The sequence below is a fragment of the Hemitrygon akajei genome, chromosome 25 (assembly GCF_048418815.1).
Source record: "Hemitrygon akajei chromosome 25, sHemAka1.3, whole genome shotgun sequence".
Classification (NCBI taxonomy): Eukaryota; Metazoa; Chordata; class Chondrichthyes; order Myliobatiformes; family Dasyatidae; genus Hemitrygon; species Hemitrygon akajei.
Window position 1 is genome coordinate 18,677,582 of NC_133148.1, and position 22,940 is coordinate 18,700,521.

The 22,940-nt window shown below is 52.6% G+C and overlaps 1 protein-coding gene across 2 annotated transcripts; it reads right to left on the reverse strand.

Annotated features, from left to right (window-relative positions):
• Positions 1-13,176: 13,176 nt before the first annotated feature.
• LOC140716403 (uncharacterized) lies at positions 13,177-22,808 on the reverse strand. Of its 2 annotated transcripts, none has more exons than XM_073029096.1 (2): positions 22,548-22,808; positions 13,177-17,075 (listed from the first exon to the last, which is right to left on the reverse strand). In XM_073029096.1, the coding sequence occupies exon 2, from the start codon at positions 16,965-16,967 to the stop codon at positions 15,741-15,743; it is 1,227 nt and encodes a 408-aa protein (XP_072885197.1). In that variant the 5' UTR covers positions 16,968-17,075; positions 22,548-22,808; the 3' UTR covers positions 13,177-15,740. The 2 variants fall into 2 exon arrangements, with proteins under 2 accessions (XP_072885197.1, XP_072885196.1); XM_073029095.1 differs by lacking the exon at positions 22,548-22,808 and adding an exon at positions 21,897-22,086.
• Positions 22,809-22,940: the final 132 nt, after the last annotated feature.

Below are 22,940 nucleotides of genomic sequence, written 5' to 3' on the forward strand. Positions count from 1 at the left end.
AAATTACTGAACTTGCGGATGTAACAGAACACCATCGACCTTAATCTGCCTCTGCAGAGCTGGCCTGAGGTGCTGTTGTTTTCATTTCAGAACGGAATACAACTTCCTGTTCAGTCCCAAGCTGATCCAGGTAAAACTCTTTGAATATATTTGCATCCAGGATTCAAGTACATTCATTATCAAAGATTGTGTAAATTATACAACCTCAGGATTTGCTCACGTCGCCACAAAGCAGGAAACCTGAAAGGACCCAGTCCAGAAAAAAAGACTAAAAAATAAAAATAAAAGACCAACACTCGATACAAAAGAGAAAAAAAAACATGAATCATGCAAACAATCGAAGCGAGCGACGCAACCTGGACCCAAACTGATCTGAACCTGGAGTCGCCCAGTAGGCCCAAAGCCTCCTTTATCAGTTTGTCATATCAGCCGGCACGGAGCACAGCAGCTAGGGCTGTCTTGATAGCCTCAGCGCCGCGGAGGGAGGAGAGCGGTCCTCACCCCTCACGTCGATGCATCGTGAACGTTAGGTCCGTGTGGAACGCCGACAGGGTGGTCAGATTAAACACTTTTACTGAGTCGGGTTAACCACGGTGCACGCCAGGCAACTTGACGCAACTACACCCGAGACCAGAGCGTTGACAACCACGTAAAGAGAGAGGGCCTTCCCCACGTAGGAAGCCCAATTAATTCACCACTCGATGCAAGAACTCGCGTCTACGAGGGCTTGCCTCCAGGTGCACCGGCCTCTTCCCACAGTCCAAAGGTGTATTGGGTAGGTTAATTGGTGACTGTACACTGTCCCACGATTAGACTCGGGCTAAGTTGTTGCTCGCTGGCTGTGTGGCTCAAAGGGCCCATTTCGCAGAGTAACTCAATAAATAGCTGGCTAGATGGGAAAGAGACGGGTGCTATCTGCTTGTCAGGCAGACTAACTTAATGCCAAGTTCTTTTACATTGTTCAAGACATTAGTTTTCCTTGTGTGTTGCTGTCCTGGATATCGTCGTGCAGCGAGGAAGGTTTTATAACCAGCGTTTCCCTCCCCCTTGTGAAACCTCCTGCTCCGGAGAGCAGCGACACCGTAGAACTGGCAGGCTCGGGTAGTGGCCGAGAGGGGGCAAGCTGATTGCGGGAGGAAGGCAGGAAGAGAAGGAGGCAGGGCTCCCTCGGGGGCAGAGGGCCAGGCTTACCTCTCTGGCTGGGGCATCCTCTGAGGCCTGCAGATTGGAAAGAAGCCGCTCAGCCCAGAGGGCCAATGCTGCCCATAAGACACAGGAGCAGAATCTGGCCATTCGGCCCATCGAGTCTGCTCCACCATTCCATCATGGCTGATTTATCATCGCACTCAACCCCATTCTCCTGCCCTCTCCCTGGAACCTTTGGTGACCTTACTAATCAAGAACCTACCAATTTCCACTTTAATTCTTAGTCTCCACTTCCATCTATGGCAATGAATTCCACAGTGTCACCACCCTCTGGGTACAGAAAGTCCTCCTCAGCTCTGTTCTAAGGGGACATCCTTCTATTCTGAGGCTGTGCCCCCTGGTCCTAGGCTCATGACATCCACTCTATCAGGAGCTTACAATGAGCTGTTCGCTACAGGTTGTCCATTCCCCTACCCCTGCAACACAGAGCCTTGTTTGCACCATTCTGTATCTATTGTTAACCCCTACATGGCTCGTTCTGTGAGGAATCTGGTGTATGTGGTAATAACTCGCTCAGGCGTTGAACGTAGATCATAAAACAGCAGAGAACAGGGACAGGCCCCTCCGTCTGTGCCAGCCGTTGTGATGGTCTCGCTAATCCCATCCGGCTGCACGAGCTCCACATCCCTCTGGTCCCGGACTGGTGACGGGTCTGTGTCAGCACCTCTGAAATGTGGTATTAGGTTCCACTATTTCCCAGGTGTCTGCCACCCTCTGTGTAAAAAAAACCACACTTGCCCTGCATATCTCCTGCAGACGGATCCTCTCTGGCCTTGAAGCTATGCTCTCTGGTATCTGACATCTCCGCTCTGGGCAAAACGACTCCATCTATCCCATCTACAGCCAGGTTTGTTTATGGAGCGCACAGTACAACAAAACCAGCGGTGAAATGACGTCAGGAACGTCAACGCGGGAGCGTAGTGGTTAGCACGATGCTCTACAGTACCCGCGACCCGGGTTCAATTCCCGTCGCTGCCAGAAAGGGGTTTGTATGCTCTCTCCGTGACCGTGTGGGTTTCCTCGGCGGGGGTCCACTGGTTCACCCGCACCCCCCACCCCCAGTCCAAAGACCTGCCAGGTGGTGAGGTTGTAAACTGTCCCGTCGTTAGGCTAGGACTGCTCGCGGAAAGGCCCGCTCTGCGCTGTATCTCAATGTAAATGTTTTATAACCCTCGCTTAGCCTCCGACGCTCCAGAGGAGGCAATCCAAAAGTGTCCGATCATTGAACTCCTCGAACATTTGTGGAATTCCCTGACTGGGTCTGTTTCTACCCCACTCTTTCACTTACAACCTGCTGGGATTTTCACACCATGGACCTTGTCTCCACCTCTCCTCTGTCAGCTGGCAGATTTGCCTCACTCCTACCCGCTCCAGGTTCCCTCACTCCTACCCGCTCCAGGTTCCCTCACTCCTCCCCGCTCCAGGTTCCCTCACTTCTACCCGCTCCAGGTTCCCTCACTCCTCCCTACTCCAGGTTCCCTCACTCCTCCCCGCTCCAGGTTCCCTCACTCCTCCCTACTCCAGGTTCCCTCACTCCTCCCTACTCCAGGTTCCCTCACTCCTCCCTACTCCAGGTTTCCTCACTCCTACCCGCCCCAGGTTCACTCACTCCTCCCTACTCCAGGTTCCCTCACTCCTCCCCGCTCCAGGTTTCCTCACCCCTCCCTGCTCCAGGTTCCCTCACTCCTCCCCGCTCCAGGTTTCCTCACTCCTCCCTACTCCAGGTTCCCTCACTCCTACCCGCTCCAGGTTTCCTCACTCCTCCCCGCTCCAGGTTCCCTCACTCCTCCCCGCTCCAGGTTCCCTCACTCCTCCCTACTCCAGGTTCCCTCACTCCTACCCGCTCCAGGTTCCCTCACTCCTACCCGCTCCAGGTTTCCTCACTCCTCCCTACTCCAGGTTTCCTCATTCCTCCCTACTCCAGGTTCCCTCACTCCTCCCTACTCCAGGTTTCCTCACTCCTACCCGCCCCAGGTTCCCGCACTCCTCCCTACTCCAGGTTTCCTCACTCCTCCCTACTCCAGGTTTCCTCACTCCTACCCGCCCCAGGTTCCCGCACTCCTCCCTACTCCAGGTTCCCTCACTCCTCCCTACTCCAGGTTTCCTCACTCCTCCCTACTCCAGGTTCCCTCACTCCTCCCTACTCCAGGTTTCCTCACTCCTCCCTACTCCAGGTTTCCTCACTCCTCCCTGCTCCAGGTTCCCTCAGTCCTCCCCGCTCTAGGTTTCAAACAACACTCGAAGGCGCTGGGGGAACTCTGGCTCAGGCAGCAACGCCTGGTGTCGGGCGATGATCCCGGTGTCTGCGGCCTCTGACAGCTCCTGCCTCGGAACACGCCGGACAAACCTCCTGTCAGTCTGGACCCCGGCGTCGCTGATCTTTCAGTCGCGACCCTTGCAGTTTAGGCGTTAGTCTGCAACCGTAACACTAGTCTCCTGTTTCTGTCGTTGCTTTTCCACCCCGATGGCCTGGCCGGATTGTTTATTTTTGTTTATTTTTGCCACACGTGCTCGCTGTAGCAGGTCAGACCATCACACAGTAACGAGGTAAAACAATAACAACGAGGAATGAAGTCCGACCGCGCCAGAGAAAGTGCACCGTAGATAAACAAGATCGTAAACGGGAGAAAATCTGCAGACGCTGGAAATCTGAGCAAAACACACACACACACACAAAATGCTGGAGGAACTCAGCGGGAGAGGGGGAGGAGAGAACACAGCGGATGACCCCAACAGGTGAGCGGTGCCGCCTCACCGTTATCAGGCAGATTGTGAGGTCAAGAAAGTAAAGTTATTATCAAGGTATGTATACCATAATCAACCTTGAGATTGGTAGTCTTGCCGGAACCCATAAACTGTAGATTCAACGAAAACGACACGCACAACGAAGAGTGCCAAACGCCCGATGTGCACAGGGGACAAATCGAACAAACAGTGAAAAAGTAGGTAATTAATTTTTTAAAAAGAACGTGGAACTGCGGAGCTGATGTAAGTGAGGCGGGCGGGGCTCGTCCACAAGGCGGGTGAGAGCACAGCCGCGAGTCGGTCCGGCGCTGAGCCGGGTGAAACCCGGTCACGGGCGAGGCAACGACTGTTCCCGAACCTGACGGCGTGGGACCCGAGACTCCAGCACCTCCCACCCGATGGCGGTAGCGAGAAGAGAGGGAGACGGGTCAGATGCTGACAGCTGGGGAATTCTTGTCAATAGTCTCAATGTGGCGGCATGGGAACTGTCCGGGGAATTCTTGTCAATAGTCTCAATGTGGCGGGGTGGGAATTGTCCGGGAAATTCTTGTCAATAGTCTCAATGTGGCGGGGTGGGAACTGTCCTTGGGCCTGCAGGTATGTGCTTTCGGCCTTTTGTGTCTTCTGCCCGATGGGAGAGGGGTTTCAGGGTGTGTGGGGACGGGTCTTTGCTTATATTGGCAAAGCTTTACTGAGGCAGAGGGAAGTATTAAAGGACCAGTAGAGGGGTGATTTGCTGTGTCCGGAACTCCCTGCAATTTATTGCGGTCACGGGCAGAGCAGACCGTGATCCATTCAAAAGGACAGTTCCGATGGCTCATCATTTAACAATTGGCACTCTACCTTGACACATATGGCAAACAATCCCATTACCATTTGTACAAGGGCCATTCTTCAGTGGCCAGTTCAAGACCAGCGTAATGTCACATGTACACGGGAACCTATCATAATTAAAACCGCAAGACACGGGAGCGGAATTAGGCCATTTGGCCCATCGAGAGCCCCAAAGGCTGATTTATTTTCCCCCCTGAACCCCACTCTCCTGCCTTGAGTCCTTATTAATCTCCACTTTCAATATAGCCGGTGGTCAGGAATTCCACAGGTACATCATCCTCTGGCTGAAGAAAATCCTCGCCTCTTCCAAAGCGACACGCTTGCATTCTGATATGACGAGGACCTGATTTGCCAGCCGACCCCGTCTTGTCCTGGGCATCGTCTTGTCTGCCCGCACTGCACGTCAGCTGTAGCTGAGCCGTGACTGGGCTTCTCTGATAACGCTTCCCCCTTCCTGCTCCAAAGCAAAGCTTTTCGGTTTACCTTGGAGGATGTGAGGAAAATAGACCTTAAATCTCACGGCACCAGGGTCGGGAACTGTTATTCGCTGTCAACAACCAGGCTGCTGAGCCAGCGTGGATAACTTCACTCACCCCAACTCTGAACTGATTCAACACATCAGGCTCCTGAACCAGTGTGGATAACTTCACTCACCCCAACACTGAACTGATTCCACACATCAGGCTCCTGAACCAGTGTGGATAACTTCACTCACCCCAACGCTGAACTGATTCCACACATCAGGCACCTGAACCAGCGGGGATAACTTCACTCACCTCAACTCTGAACTGATTACAAACATCAGGCTCCTGAACCAGTGTGGATAACTTCACTCACCTCAACACTGAACTGATTCCACACATCAGGCTCCTGAACCAGTGTGGATAACTTCACTCACCCCAACACTGAACTGATTCCACACATCAGGCTCCTGAACCAGTGTGGATAACTTCACTCTCCCCAACACTGAACTGATTCCACACATCAGGCTCCTGAACCAGTGTGGATAACTTCACTCACCCCAACACTGAACTGACTCCACACATCAGGCTCCTGAACCAGTGTGGATAACTTCACTCACCCCAACACTGAACTGATTCCACACATCAGGCTCCTGAACCAGTGTGGATAACTTCACTCACCCCAACGCTGAACTGATTCCACACATCAGACTCCTGAACCAGTGTGGATAACTTCACTCACCCCAACACTGAACTGATTCCACACATCAGGCTCCTGAACCAGTGTGGATAACTTCACTCACCTCAACACTGAACTGATTCAACACATCAGGCTCCTGAACCAGTGTGGATAACTTCACTCACCCCAACACTGAACTGATTCCACACATCAGGCTCCTGAACCAGTGTGGATAACTTCACTCACCCCAACGCTGAACTGATTCCACACATCAGGCTCCTGAACCAGTGTGGATAACTTCACTCACCCCAACACTGAACTGATTCAACACATCAGGCTCCTGAACCAGTGTGGATAACTTCACTCACCCCAACGGTGAACTGATTCCACACATCAGGCTCCTGAACCAGTGTGGATAACTTCACTCACCCCGACACTGAACCGATTCCACACATCAGGCTCCTGAACCAGTGTGGATAACTTCACTCACCCCGACACTGAACCGATTCCACACATCAGGCTCCTGAACCAGCGGGGATAACTTCACTCACCCCGACACTGAACCGATTCCACACATCAGGCTCCTGAACCAGTGTGGATAACTTCACTCACCCCAACACTGAACTGATTCCACACATCAGGCTCCTGAACCAGTGTGGATAACTTCACTCACCCCAACACTGAACTGATTCCACACATCAGGCTCCTGAACCAGTGTGGATAACTTCACTCACCCCAACACTGAACTGATTCCACACATCAGGCTCCTGAACCAGCGGGGATAACTTCACTCACCCCAACACTGAACTGATTTCACACATCAGGCTCCTGAACCAGTGTGGATAACTTCACTCACCCCGACACTGAACTGATTCCACACATCAGGCTCCTGAACCAGTGTGGATAACTTCACTCACCCCGACACTGAACCGATTCCACACATCAGGCTCCTGAACCAGCGGGGATAACTTCACTCACCCCAACACTGAACCGATTCCACACATCAGGCTCCTGAACCAGTGTGGATAACTTCACTCACCCCAACACTGAACCGATTCCACACATCAGGCTCCTGAACCAGTGTGGATAACTTCACTAACCCCAACACTGAACCGATTCCACACATCAGGCTTCTGAACCAGTGTGGATAACTTCACTCACCCCAACGGTGAACTGATTCCACACATCAGGCTCCTGAACCAGTGTGGATAACTTCACTCACCCCAACACTGAACTGATTCAACACATCAGGCTCCTGAACCAGTGTGAATAACTTCACTCACCCCAACACTGAACTGATTCCACACATCAGGCTCCTGAACCAGCGGGGATAACTTCACTCACCCCGACACTGAACCGATTCCACACATCAGGCTCCTGAAACCAGTGTGGATAACTTCACTCACCCCAACACTGAACTGATTGCACACATCAGGCTCCTGAACCAGCGGGGATAACTTCGCTCACCCCGACACTGAACCGATTCCACACATCAGGCTCCTGAACCAGTGTGGATAACTTCACTCACCCCAACACTGAACTGATTCCACACATCAGGCTCCTGAACCAGTGTGGATAACTTCACTCACCCCAACACTGAACTGATTCCACACATCAGGCTCCTGAACCAGTGTGGATAACTTCACTCACCCCAACACTGAACTGATTCCACACATCAGGCTCCTGAACCAGTGTGGATAACTTCACTCACCTTGACACTGAACTGATTCCACAATCCACCGCCTGACCCTCAAGGACTCTACAAAATCATGTTCTCAGTTTGATTTATTTTTTGATTTGTACCGATTGTCTTTGCTAACTGGCCCGACCGATCCAGTGACCCCTTCGCCATCAGGTCTGATCACCTGAAAGTATCCGGGGATCTGGTTCGGAGGCAACAGGAACTGGCAGGAGCGGACTCCCAAGGTCATCCAGAAACTGCGACCGTGCGGAGGGCGCATGGCATGAAAGACGAATGGTATGTTGGCATTCATAGCAAGAGGATTCGAGTACAGGAGCAGGAAGGTTCTACTGCAGTTGTACAAGGCCTTGGTGAGACCACACCTGGAATATTGTGTGCAGTTTTGGTCCCCTAATCTGAGGAAAGACATTCTTGCCATTGAGGGAGTATAAAGAAGGTTCACCAGATTGATTCCTGGAATGGCAGGACTTTCATATGAAGAAAGACTGGATCGTCTGGGCTTATAATTGCTGAAATTTAGAAGATTGAGGGGGGATCTTATTGAAACGTATAAAATTCTAAAGGGATCAGGGGGTATGGAGAGAAAGCAGGTATAGGGTTCTGAGTTGGATGATCAGCCATGATCATATTGAATGGCGGTGCAGGCTCGAAGGGCCGAATGGTCTACTCCTGCACCTCTTTTCTATGTTTTTTCCCGATGACGGGCAAGAACCTGGTCATCGGGTGTGAGGTGCTCTCAGGGCTGCTGTACTTGGCGCAGGTGTGGCCAGCCCCCGCTCCTTCAGCTCGGAGACGTCTGGGGATCCACCTCGGTGAAAGACGCTCTTTGGTCGGCCCGATACTTGATGGTCTGCCAGCACACGGATGTCCGTGGGGGAATGCTGCCGACTGGCACATTCTCGGCTGCAGGAGTACATGCTGAGGGACGCACTCAAACTCGGTGCAGCCACCGCAAGGGCCCGGTGGGGAAGGGCCACAGTCTAGGGTCCTTCTCTCGCGGAAGTGAAGGGGTAGGGGCGGGGGGTGTTCCCCTCCAAGGGTATGTAAATATGAAATAACAGAGTGCCACCTGGGTGGCAAAAAGTGTGGAAATGTAAAGACTGTAACGGAAACATTTGTTAAGGATTGAGAGTCATTGAATGGTTTATTGTACGCAAATTTATTTTTGAATAAAGTACATTTTGTTTAATAAAAAATTGTCTTTTACACATTGGAGGTCTGTTGGTCTTTCTGTAGAGTCCCCTACCCCCCACCTGTAAATGCCTGCAAGAAAGTGAACCTCAAGGTGGTAAGTATATGGTGACTTTTACAGCGTTGTACATTTACCAAACTTGGTGAAGCCCATAGACCCCAGCTGTATTTCAAACAATCTCAGCGCCACCACAGGTGCTGCCTGCAGACACAGGAGAGACCGGGCATCTCAGCAACGCACAAAGCTGCGGAGGAACTCCAGGCCAGGCGGCGTCTACGGAGGGAAATGGGTGGTCAATGTTTCAGGTAGAGACCCTTCATCAGGGCTGGAGAGGAAGAGGGGAGATGGTCAGGAGACGTGTGAGGGAGGGAAGAGGCGGAATTGACAGAAGGCCGAAGAAGGTGAAACCTGACACGAGAGGAACGTGGAGCCTGAATAAGGGGAGGCGAACCAGTGGGAGGAGTGTGTGTGGATGATGGGCTGAGGGAGAGGGTGGAGGAGGGGAAAAGGGAGACAGTGAGAGGGAAGAGGTGGGGTAAAAGATGCCCCCTGAGCCGGCAAGCTCCTTGTCCAACAGTCTGCATCTCACTCAGGTTCCAGCGTCTGCAGTCTCTTTGGATTCCGATTTATCTATCAGGTGTACATTTGCATGCAGTGAAATGTGTCTGTGGTTAACAACCAACAATCCCAAAGATGTGCTGGTGGCAGCCCGCACACTCCGGTGGCAACATAACGCACCCACGATGCTTGGCAGGACAACAGGGAACACAGCAAACTGGAATGCACCAAGCAACAGGAAGACAAGCTCTATCCCCTCCCCCACTCATACACCGACTTCTAACCCCAGGGCAGGTCACCTTCTTCACCTGCACCCTTCAAACACAGAGCATAGATTCCAGCCTGTCCTCTAATCCCCTCCATTCCTGTACATAAACACTAACCCAACCCCTATCTCCTCTCTCGGCCCCCAAACCATCCCCAAAAGCCTTAAGAACGTTTATAAAACAGCTGAGACACAAACTCAATGGAGGCCGCAGTCTTGTCCACTCAGCATCTCCAATCCAACTTCACCACTTTGAAGTGCTCTTCTCCTTCTGTCCGACGGAAGTCCTGTTAAATCTTCTCCCACTGCTCTCCGGCCACATTCTCCACACCGACCACCAGGCGCCCCTTCACCCCCATCCCACCAGCATTCCTGGCCATTGCTCCCACATTTTGGGAGTCAGTGAGTCGCTGGGTATCCCCACTCCCACTGTCTGCATTCACATTCCTAATTGAGATTTCCTTCCTGCCAGACTTGTCAACCAACAGCAGCAGAGAGAGCTCAATCTAACCCCGGTACAACGATGGCCGACTCACCCAGCATTAGTTTAAATTCCTGCACCATCTCCATTAGCCCGGGCCTTTTTAGTTCCAACATTTTCTGTTTTATTTCATGTTTCCAGTATCTGTACATTTTTGTTCCGAGGTTAATGTTTAATTCACTGACATTGCTTTCATGTGTAGATTTTGACTCTGCCCACATTTCTTTTTCCCTTTTTGTTGAAAATCACTTTCATTCTCTTCACCCCCTTTTCTGTATCTTAATTCTCATTCTACCCCCATCTTTCCCAGTTCTGACCTTTTGTCATTGACTAGAAACTCTCTCTACAGGTGCTGATTGACCTACTGGGTATTTCTAGGTTTCTACCTCATTTCTAACTTCCAGCAGATGCAATATATTTTTTTTGTATCGCAGTTTTGTTGACTGTTACTTCACTTTGAGAATTGCCCCCCACCCCATGATTTTAGCTCCTTTGTTCCATTTGCCTCTTTATCTTGTTCACCCCTTTCCTTTGAATGGGATCAGAAATACCTTACCTCTCCTCCCTCCTTCACCAAAGTCCCCCAGTCTGTCCCATCTCTGATGAAAGGTCATTGACGCGTTAACTTCTTCGCTCTCCACAGTTGCTGACTGACCTATTCAGTATTCCCAATGTCATTCTCATCCAGTTGATTTGAACACCCATGTCATATCTTCCCACACAGAGGGAGGTTGCTTGAAACATCAAGTCTACATCAGCTCTTGGATCGTTCTGCTCAACCCCATTCTCCAAACTCTTCTTACATGTCCATGCTTCCACCCCTCCCACATTGTCCCCATCCTTCCATACAGTACGGAGACCGATTAATCTGCTAATCTTTGGGATGAGAGAGGAAGCCCATGTAGTCTCAGGGTGTACACATTGCACACAGGCAGAAGCAGATTGAACCTGGAGCACGGGAGCGGCTCCCTACTAAATGCCTCTGGCGTGATTTTCAAGTATGACACCGGCTTGATTGAGAGCTCTTGGCATTTGGAATATGGGTTGAGGGGAGGATTAAATGGAGATGACATAGAACATAGAATAGTACAGCACATTACAGGCCCTTCAGCCCACAATGTTGTGCCGACCCTCAAACCCTGCCTCCCATATAACCCCCCAATACAATTATCGGAGGAAAGTGATGGGGGAATCAATGTCTCTGATTTGAGCCCTGTAAGTTGAAGCTATGTCCAGAAATGCAGTAAAGGATTAAGCATTGCAAGCTGACCCACAGGATCCCCTCCACTCACGCCAGAAGCACAGAAGCCCAAAGTCCCACATCACCATCATTCGATTCTTGAACTGACCAGGGACCCCTCATCGCAAAAGCAACACCACGGCCACCTTGCACCAGACTGGACTTCATTTTAGTTGGTTCTGTTTGCTTGTGAAAATTGTGCATAATTTGTTTTTGTGAATGCTGTTTATGTGACGCTATATGCCTACGACACCGATGCAAATGCCTTTCATTCACTAGTGGCATTCATAGCAAGAGGATTCGAGTACAGGAGCAGGGAGGTTCTACTGCAGTTGTACAAGGCCTTGGTGAGAGCACACCTAGAATATCGTGTGGAGTTTTGGTCCCCTAATCTGAGGAAAGACATTCTTGCCATAGAGGGAGTACAGAGAAGGTTCACCGGATTGATTCCTGGGATGGCAGGAGTTTCATATGAAGAAGGACTGTATCGACTAGGCTTATACTCACTGGAATTTAGAAGATTGAGGGGGGATCTTATTGAAACGTATAAAATTCTAAAGGGATTGGACAGGCTAGATGCAGGAAGATTGTTTCTGATGTTGAGGAAGTCCAGAACGAGGGGTCACAGTTTAAGGATAAAGGGGAAGCCTTTTAGGACCGAGATGAGGAAAAACTTCTTCACACAGAGAGTGGTGAATCTGTGGAATTCTCTGCCACAGGAAACAGTTGAGGCTGGTTCATTGGCTATATTTAAGAGGGAGTTAGATATGGCCCTTGTGGCTAAAGGGATCAGGGGGTATGGAGAGAAAGCAGGTACAGGGTTCTGAGTTGGATGATCAGCCATGATCATACTGAATGCCGGTGCAGGCTCGAAGGGCCAAATGGCCTACTCCTGCACCTATTTTCTATGTGTGTGCAGCTTCAACATCCCTGCAGTTGTCCCAGTGCACAGAACACGAGGTGCCCACTGCTGCCCCGCCAAGTATTTCCATCCACCTGAATGCAGCATTACATAGTGGACACGGCTCTGCACATCATGGAGACCAGCCTCCCTTCCTTGGGCTCTGTCTATATTCTCCCACTGCTTCAGTAGAACAGCCAACGAAATCGAAGTCCCTCCACCCATCCCAGATTGTCTGCCTTCCCCCTTCTCAGCAGGCAGAAGACACAGAAAGCATACCCCCTGGCTCAGCCCAGTGCATCAGCTTTTCCACAAAACTAACCTTCCCGCACGGCTTTCTTTGTGCAGCAGGGAATAACTGCACAAATCTTTAACTGTCATTATCGGATATGATGGCAGCCACTCTACCGGTTACCCTCTTTTTAAAGAACACACCTGAAATCATATTGACAGGTTGAGTCAGTGGTGAGGAAGGCAAATGCAATGGCAGCTTTCATTACAAAAGGACTGGAATATAAAGGAATGAAAGCTGGGGCTTGATAAGGCACTGGCCAGACTGTATGTCGGGTATCGTGAGCACATGTGGACTGTTTATCTCAGAAAGGGTCCAGAGAAAGTTCACAAGTATTATACCGGGAATAAAAGGGTTAATGTATGAGGAGTGTTGGTGGCTCTGGACCTGTACTATCTGGCGTTTCGGCGAATGAGGGGGATCCGATTGAAACGTATCGACCATTGAAAGGCCTTGACAGAGTGGATGTGGAGAGGATGTTTCCAATACCGAGGGACTAGAGGACAGAGGGGAAGAGGAGTTTCTTCAGCCAGAGGATGAGGGTGGTGGATCCATGGAATTTATTGTGGTGGCCTTTCTCACCCCTCCCAAAGTGCCAGCAAGCACCACACTATCATGGGTAACTACAAAGAAAGTTTATTGATAAGTAAGCTTGAACAGAAACAAGGCTTAAACAGACAGCGAGTGTAAGCTGAGGTTTACAATACTTGGTGGATTTTACAGCATCTATTCCGAAACAACAAATAAAGCAGGGTTTCCTCTCCGTTCTTCCAGTCGCGGGACCAGGCAGAAACATGCGTCTTTACAAGCAGCTTGTCTGCGCACAAGAACACTGGGCCTGAGTGGGAAGGAGTCAAGCCCACTCCCTACCAGCTAACAGCCTGCCCTTCAACGCCAAGGCCACGCTGAGAGGAAAGCATACATTCCGACCCTTCCCCCAACCCCTGCTCACCCTCATTCGAGGCTGGGTTCATGCTCTGGCGTAGCAGGGGTGGGGTGCTGGACAGGGAGGGGGAGGTGGGGGTGGGGGGGTTAATCAACGCCGGTTGGCCAGATGCCATAGAGGTGTGAACCGTTTAGCCCGGGGGAGGGGGGGGGGAGGAAAACAGCAAATGCAAACACCAGAAGGGATCACACGCAGGATGTGTGGGGAACGGCCGAGGGGCCAGACAGCAGCGAGAGAGAGGCAAACACTTCAGGCTGCAGAGGGGGGAGACGGCAAGAAAGGAGGGGCCGGAGAAAACAGAAGGGATAGACTGTGGCAGGGTGGAGGAGATCAGCCGGAAGTGATGACAGTACAGAGTTGTACCACCCCCCCCACACACATCCTCCCTCCACTCTCCCCAATGCTTTTCACTTCCACTGCAGCTTTCTGAAGAAAGGCCGTGGCAGTGAAAAGTCAACTCTCTCCACATGGATGCTGCCTGCTTCTTTAAAGCTTGAAGACTTCCACCTCCACAGTATTTTTTAAAAAAAACACAATGCTGCCTTGCTTTTGAAAGCGCTTATTCGAGACGGCTTCGCCGCACGGGCCCGGGTATTGGGAATCAGCTCTGATTTACAGAGGGCACCACTTCCACCCCCCCCGCCCCCCCCCCATGCACCGACAATCCGTCCGTTTCCCAGGCATTGCACCAGATTAACATAAAGAAAGAAAGAATCACCTACAATATACAGAGATCCTCAGAAATCAATCTACTGATAAGCCCTGATCTACCTAGGATTTGCACCCTACCGCAATGATATCCAAAATGCTGGCCGCCAGATAAACTCCGAGTTAAACCTGACGCCAGGGTCACTGACACCCCAGTGGCCGCCTCCTGTGCCCAATCCACCCTCCCCTGTGGGTGGAGGGAACAAACCCCACAGTCTGGGACATCAACCTCCCCACCTGCTAGAAAGAGACCCCACAGGAACTTCAACTCACAAGTATCCCCCCACCCCTTGACTCTGTGGAGACACACATGCCCTCGCTCCACCAACATAGTCCTCACTGCAAAAAAAACCGATTTGCCCTTCCCCACGCACCAAAACGCCTGGAATGAATTTCACAACACAAGCCGGTGATAATAATCCTGATTCTAACTCTGATGAATTTCTTCTGAGATCCAGCAGGACTTTGCGGAATAAAACGTCTTTGGGAAAAAGTTCCGCATTTTGTAAATCAGGTGACTGTGGGTCAAAATTCAGTCCGTGCGAACTGGACCCCGTTTGCAGAGAATCCCTGACAGAACTTCCTCAGCCTCCCCGTGTTCTTCCAGATTTGCCCAACACCAGCGTTAGAAGTCACCCATTTTGACACAGAAGCCAGCTCTGCCCGCAGCGATCACCCAACCCACTCTCCGGAGGCGCAGAGCGCGAGCCCTCTCACTGGAATGGGGAAACCGGACCCAAAGGAGCGAGGCACGGGGCTGGGAATGCGGACACGGCTCAGGGTGTCGTAGAAACGTACAGTATCCTCCGGAGATCTAACGTCAACATGCCTCCCGCCCCCCCCCACAGCCGTTCTCCCACTATCTGTACTCTTTCAGGCCAAAACTCACCAGGGTCTGCCATTGCCCCACAGACTCTCTGACGAGTGAGGTGGGCTGGCAGAGGGACAGGGACGGGTGGGGGAAGAGGAGGGGGGGCAAGGTGATGACAAAGGGATTGAGTCAGGGAGAAAGGAGATGGGGACAGAAAGAGGGCCAAGAAACTCCTCAGACCCAGTGAGTCCGTACTGACCCATCGAAGCTAATCCTACGCTAATTAATTCCCACACGACCCCCACCAGGGTCCTCCTCCTCGGCTACACTGCAGAGGGAGTTTGTGACGGGGCTAACGCACCAAACCGAGCTCTGCGGGCATGCGGAAGAAGCCCGAATCCCTGGAGGAAATCCCACGCCAACACCACACGGACTGCACGGGGGCTGCCAGGACTGAAACTGGGTCCCCACAGCAGCAAAGCGGGCACCTTGGCAGAACACTCCCCACCCCCGACTTCTCCTTCACCCAGACCCCCCCCCAACCCCAAATATTACCATCCGAGCTCCGAGGCCGAAAGGGAATTCAAAAGCGTGGGGATTAAAATAAACCCAGGCGGTTTGGCTGGACACAGATGATCAGAAGCACAGACAGACAAGCAGAGTGGAGGGAAGACGGGGTGGGAGGTGGGGTCCAGTCTCTCCCCTTTCCTCCCGCCCCCTCAGACGTGGACCCGCTGGTGCCTCAGCAGGTGGGAGGAGCGGGAGAAACCCTTGCCGCACTCGGAGCAGGAGAAGGGACGCTCCCCGGTGTGGATGCGCTGGTGGGTGAGCAGCGAGGAGGACTGGGTGAAGCCCTTCTCGCAGACAGAGCATTGGAAGGGCCGCTCGCCGCTGTGCACCCGTAGGTGCCGCAGCAGGTGCGACAGGCAGGTGAAGGCCTTGGCGCACACCGAGCACTTGAAGGGCCGCTCGCCGGCGCGGGACGGGCGGCCGGTCAGCAGGAGGGAGGCGGGGGCAGTGGGGGAGATGAGGGGCGGCGCGGAGCTGGGGTCCAGGCCTTCCCCGGCGACCGCCTCCCCCTCCCCGGCCGCCGCCCCCTCGCCCTCCTGCTGCCGCCGGCGCTCCTCCTCCTCCTCCTCCTCCGGGTAGCGGACGGGGTTGTTCTCGGCGTGCACGTGCTGGTGGGCCAGCAGCAGCGAGAGCTGGGCGAAGCCGCGGCCGCAGACGGAGCAGCGGAAGGGGCGCTCGCCGCTGTGGCTGTGCTGGTGGGTGAGCAGGTGGGAGGACTGGGTGAACTTGCGGCCGCAGACGGAGCAGGCGAAGGGCCGCTCGCCGGTGTGCACGCGCTGGTGGGTGAGCAGGTGCGGCGAGCGGGTGAAGCCCTTGCCGCAGACGGAGCAGACGAAGGGCCGCTCCTCGGTGTGGAGGCGGCGGTGCCGCAGCAGCGTGGAGGAGTCGGTGAAGCCCTTGCGGCAGACGGGGCAGGAGAAGGGCCGCTCGCCGGTGTGCAGCCGCTGGTGCCGCAGCCGGTTGGAGAGCTGGGTGAAGCCCTTGCCGCAGACGGAGCAGCTGTAGGGCCGCTCGCCGGTGTGCACGCGCTGGTGGGTCAGCAGGTGCGAGGAGCGGGTGAAGCTCTTGTCGCAGACGGGGCAGGTGAAGGGCCGCTCGCCCGTGTGCACCCGCTGGTGCACCCGCAGGTCGGAGGAGCGGCTGAAGCCCTTGCCGCAGACCACGCAGGCGAACGGGCGCTCGCCGGTGTGACAGCGCCGGTGGCTGTCCAGCTCAGACTGGGTGCCGAAGCCCTTGCCGCAGTCCCCGCACTTGAAGGGCTTCTCGACGGCCGTCTGGGTGCCCTTGTCTCTCGCCGGGTGGGCCCGCGGCCCGGTGCCCGGATTCGGCGCCGGCTCCTCCTCGGCCTTCTTGCCCCCGCCGCCGTCCTCGTCCATCCTCGGAGGCCGGCTTCCTCGCTCCGCCGCCGGCTTCGGCCGCCCCCCTCTCGCAATGGCTCAGCCTCGGTGTCGAGCCCCGGTCAGCGAAGCTCACCCCTCCAATCCCTGCAAAAAGAGCGTTTGACCAAACGTCACTCACACAGAAGCAGAGCTCCAACAAACGACCGACAGCAACATCAAGAAAGCACTGAACTCCGAAAGGGAATCCAGCAAATAAACGCTTATTGTGCTTTAAAAAAAACCAGACCATAGCTGCTGGGAATCTGAAATAAAAACAGAAGATTCTGGAAATGGACTGCAAGTCAGTCAACAACTTTGAGACCCCTTATCAGAGGTGGCAACGAGAGAAACGGGTTGGAGTATACCTTCCTGCTTGTGAAGGGATCAACCAAGTTAACGTTTTGCAGCCAGGGACCAAAGTTCAAAATGCTGGGCAAAAGCTGGATTGAACTGTAGCTTAGCCGTTAGCATAACACTACAGATAGACAGTGGCTCAGGAAACACAAATGAAGCCTTTCACTGCGTGTTTCAGTGTACACGTGAGAAATAAATCTGAATCTACCATCTAGAAGAATAAACGATGCCCAGCACAGACGCTGTGGGCTGAAGGACCCACTGCAGAAGCAGAATCGTCCAGCACACCGACAGATATCATGATATTTTTTGTTCGTGGCAGCAGTACGGTGCAAGACAGGGAAATGGTCTGCGCTGTAGGGACTCTGGCTGCCAGGAAAGGCACGGGAGCTAAACCCCGAAGGGACGGGGGGGAGACACCACCATGCCAGGGTGCAGAGGGGGCTAGGGAAACGGGATTGACTGAGGGGAATGGGGTATCTCTGTGAAAGCAAGTTTGAGTTGGAACTGACAAGCTGTGAAGACGTTGGCTTTGACGTGATCTGGAATTGTGGAATTGACTTCAGAATAAAGGGCTGAGTGGCCTCAGAATTACACAGCACAACAAGGGGCCTTTCTACCCGACTCATCTGCTCCTGAGCCAATCCTGTCTGGCCAATATCACTCCAGACCTTTCCTATCCATCTACCTGTCCAAGTACCTACTGAACACAGGTCAATCCTTATAGCCACCACCCTGTGAGAGAACATTTCCTCCCAGGTCCCCTTTGTATCTTTACCCCTCACCCAGAATCTCTGTCCTCCAGTCTTACACGACCCTACCTCAGAGAAAAGACAGTGACTATATCACTCTACACCCCACGCACTCCGAGGTCACCCCTCAGCCTCCTCTGCTCCAGGGAGAACAGCCCCCGCCTGAGGTTCTGCAGATGCTGGAAGTCCAGAGCAACGCGCACAAAATGTTGGAGGAACTCAGCAAGCGTCTATGGAAAAGAGCAAACAGCCGACGTTTTGGGCCGAGACCCTTCAGCAGCACTCTCGTTTCCACAGACGCTGCCTGGCCTGCTGCGTTCCTCCAGCATTTTGCGCGTGTTACCTGGATTTCTGGCTCCTGCAGATTTTCTCTTGCTTCTGATAAGAATATCCAGTTTCTCCTCATAACGCACACTCCGCCGCGGCGATTACTGTCTGGGATATTGCCACTATTGAGCTGTTCACAGAGTGTTAAGTAGTCTGGCTTCTCCAGGACCAGCGTCAAGGCAAGACCCAGGAGACACCAAGCAAGAAGTGTTGCACCGGTCAATCTAATCCGGCGCGGCAACACCTCATTTGCAAAGAGCACGAAGCAGAAAATGCCCTCCCCAGGGCTCTTCAAGCCGGACTCTTTAAAAGATAAAGGCCCCCTTTTCTGTAGCAGCCATGAGCCAGCCGACAAAATAGCTCGCAAGCACTCACCTACATGACACGTGCAGCATTCAGAGTGTGCACAGTAAGATGTCACAGACTACAATGAAATAATGAGACCCGTTAATCCTTTTGTAGTTAGTTTAGCTGAGAAATCGGCCCCGGGGCTGGGTAAAATGTTGGATCTGGCGCTGAACTGACACTGTGAAATCAACACGGCTGATATTGCTGAGAGACAAACACCATGGCAACTGTTGAATTTAAATTCATAATGAATTAAGTCTGGACTTTCAAAAGAAAAAATATCGACAGTGGTATCTATAAAACTATCTGAAACCACATCTGGCTCGCGAATGTCCTTTGGGGAATGAAATCTGCTAGCCTTACATAACCTGCCCCACTTGTGACTCCAGACCACCCAATCGGCTGGGACAGACAATGAATGCTATCACCATCACTGCCTTACATAAGCAGCAGCAGGTCAGTCTGCCTTGAATCTTTGACAAGATCCCCTCCATCTCGTCACCACCACCATCGCCCCTCTCTTCCACACTCCTCCGACTCCCTTGCGATCCGACAAGTCTACCCACCACAGCTCTCTGGGTTCGAGAACTCCAACGATTCAAAACCCTTCGGAGATAAGAAACCCCTCCTCTTCTCCACCCTTCATTCTGAAACCCTGCTCCTCCCACGGAGCTCGAGATCACTGTACAGAGTGAAATGTCTTCTCAGCTTTGTTTACATCCCTCCTCAGAATCTTAACATTTCGATAAAATTGCCTCTCGTTCTTCTAAACTCCATGTGTGTAGGTCCCCTCTGAACGTCAACCTTTCAATAGCAGGGATCGAGCCTGCGAACCCTCCAACATAGACCAGTACTACCCACTCTAACCCTTCCCTCCTAGAGAGCCTCCCACTTTTCTATCACCCACGTGCTTAAGAATTTCTCAAATGCCTCAAATGTATTTGCCCTACCATCACCCTGGTAAGGCGTTTCATGCCCTGTAAAAAAAAAAATCCCTGACACCCCCCCCCCCCCATATTTTGAATGCATCGTTCCTTAACTACAGCAACTGAAATCGTACACAGTTCTCCAGCATTGGTCCCATCCACGTCCTACAGAATCCCATCAAAACCTTTCCCCTTTTATACTGCACGCCCCTTGCAATAAAGGTTATCGTTACACTGGTCATATTAATCACCAGCTGTACTTGTAATGTCAACTTACTGTGGGTCCATATCTTTGAACCTCAATAGTTTGTAGTCTTGCTCCATTTAAATAATAACTTGTACATTCTTGCCCCCCAAACTGGGTGAACATTGTACTCGTCCACAACTGCTAACCTCCTGTCCACTTAGCCCTCTGAATGTCCAACCACACACCCCACAAACTTGGACTACCCTACGTTTGTCTTGGCTGCAGTTGCTCTGGCCTATTCATCCAAGTCGTTACTGTTGATGAAAAGAGCACGTAAAGAGATTCTCCAGCCCACAACCACCACCAGCTGGCCACCCTACGCCAATTTCATTGTATTCTTCCTGCCCACCCATCAACCTCCCCCTACGTTCTACCAGTCAGCCACTGGTGGCAATTTGCAGCTGATTGCCCCACGCAGCCGCGGGAAGAACGCGAGGACCCTCACCCAGGCGGAGCCCGAAGCCTGCGACCACGAGGTAGTCGCTTTACGGGACTGCCAACAGATGGGTACCCGTGATCTCTGTGGTGCCCCACCAGGCACTACCCCTGCAACCCATTCAACATTGGCAAGGCCAACACCGCGACGCCCAATCTCAACTGCCCTCAGTAAGTTGCTCCAGAGTCCAGGATTCAGACCTAGTGACTGTGAAGGGCGAGTCCTGCCTGCAACATCAATGTCTCCCAAATGATGATCACAGAAAAATACAATTTCAACAGAAGCACAACATTCAAATAGACTCTTCGGCCCACATCTGCCAGTTTTAACTAATCCCTAGTGTCTACATTAGCGCTACGTCCCTCCTTCTCCTGCCTGTTTAAACCCCTCTAAAATGTTACCATTCCATCATCAAGTTCCAGGCATCTACCAGTCTCTGCATTTTATGAAAAAAGAACTTGCCCCGTGAATCTCTTAAATTCCCCTCCCACATCAAACGTGCAATGCCCCTTTGTATTTGACATTTCCACCCAGGGAAAATGACCAACTAGCTCCCCAGCTTTAAAAGCACCACAGGACCTATCACACCTGCTTCAAAGCGTGCAGAGGACCTGGGTTTAATGCAAGTGAAAAGCAGCTCTTCTACAAGGAAGCTCACTTCATGCTAACCTAGTCTGTTGTGCCCCAGTCTCGGGAGGATGACTGACCTCCTGACAGAGTTGAAAAAGTTTAGCCAGTTAGACACAGCCTCCACAAGGTGGTGAATAACATGTCATGGACTGCAAACCAAATCAGAAAGGCCAAGGTCACAAGGGGAAAATGCCAATGCAATCACATACTACCCTAACGAGGACCCTCTCTAAGAAAGACCGACAGAACTGCCCTGTTCATGACAGAGGCACTGAAAAAGTGCAAGAGCCCCTTTAAATATCTGCCCTGGTTCCACGATCTACAAACTTAGAACAAGAATGGGCCCAATGGAGTTCTCAGAGATTCAGGTCACTAGGAAGCTAAGTAGGCCATTGAGATCTTTCAGTCACCAATTAGATCAGTGCTGACCTGACAATGATCTATCAATCTCTACCAATGCGCCAGGATCTTTATGGTGGGCTCACCCCTCTTTACATAAAAGGCAGCGTAGTCCATTTATGAATGTAAACAAGACAATAGTGAGTCACAGCCTTTAAATGCGTGATCTCTCCCCACACAAGCAGGAATATTGTACTGACGGGGCACCCCACACACACACACACAGAATGGGGAGGATTATTGGGGCACTCTACTCGGAGGCTGTCCCACCTACAGACGCAAGATGCTGCTCCTTGAAGAGCCAGTTGTAAAGCGACAGGCCGATTTAAAGGAGCTGATAATGCTTAAAGCTGTCCTCCCCAAGAGCCGAGGGCGCCAGGGCTGCCTCCTCCAGCTTGCGGGCCACAAGCCCTGGGACTGTCCCTTTAAGAGCCGGACCCTCCCCCACTCTGCAGCCTCACCGCCCTGAAATCCCAGGGAAAAAGAAGGAGAGGAATCTTCACAAACCGCAGGCTGCAGATTTCTTCGAAGATTCTAATAAACCTCCAGATCCCTTTTTTGCAGAATGCAATGCACGCTGCGAGGATTGAAACGACCGAGCGACGGCGAGGCGATGCACGGAGCCGGCGCTGCCCGGCCGGGCTCGGCTCCTCCAGGGCTTCAGACAAAGAGACACTCGCCTCACCGACACCGAGCTGGCTGGCCCCGGCCACGCCCCCCGCCCGCCGCCATTGGCTGCAGGACAATCGCCGGCGTCCGTGCCCTCCCATTGGCCGCGCCGCCGCGTCAATCACCGCGGCCGGCGGCGTCGGGGAACGCGGCTTACGCTCGGAGCCGGCGTCACGCACGCCAGGCGGGTCAGCGAAGGAAGCAGCGTCGGACCGAGCGGAAAAACACAAGTCGAGTGAAATGCCCCGTTTCCTGTTAGATATTTACAGATTAACATTTTTAACATCTGTAAATATAAGTCACGGGTTGATCGCATTAAATATTTTCCCTAGTAGATTGAAACTGCGCGTGAAATCGCTGCTTTTGTAGCCATTAATGGCGGCGCTGTTACCCGTCGTGCCTCTCGAGAACTAAACTGCTCTATATATCACCCCCCCCCAACGGTCCTTCTCTTCACAATCAGGCTAAGAGAAACACTCACTGACTTACTTTCAGCGACGATGTGGAAAATCGCACCGCCCCGCGCGGCGGGATGAGGCCTCGTCCTCAATTTTGGTCGACCAATGCGCATGTTCGGACCGCGGGCGTCAGCGCATGCTCAGAAACGACGCCGCGCTGCTGCGAAATGGAGGTCGCTGTGCCTCGGGAAGGTAGGCGATCGTCGGCAGTTGGGTTCGGAAGGAGGGCTGTGCAGTCCCACTTGTGAACCCCGGCTGTGGTTCCTGGGCCGAGGGGAGATGTTGAGAGTGCTGAGGGGCGTGGTAAGCTCAGCAACAGCTTTCTTTCAAACCCCGTGGTGTAGGGTTGCTATGGAAACCAGCCGCCATCTTATTGGAATTGGGACGAAAGAGCTACGCATGCGCGGAGTTTGCTCAGTGAGCA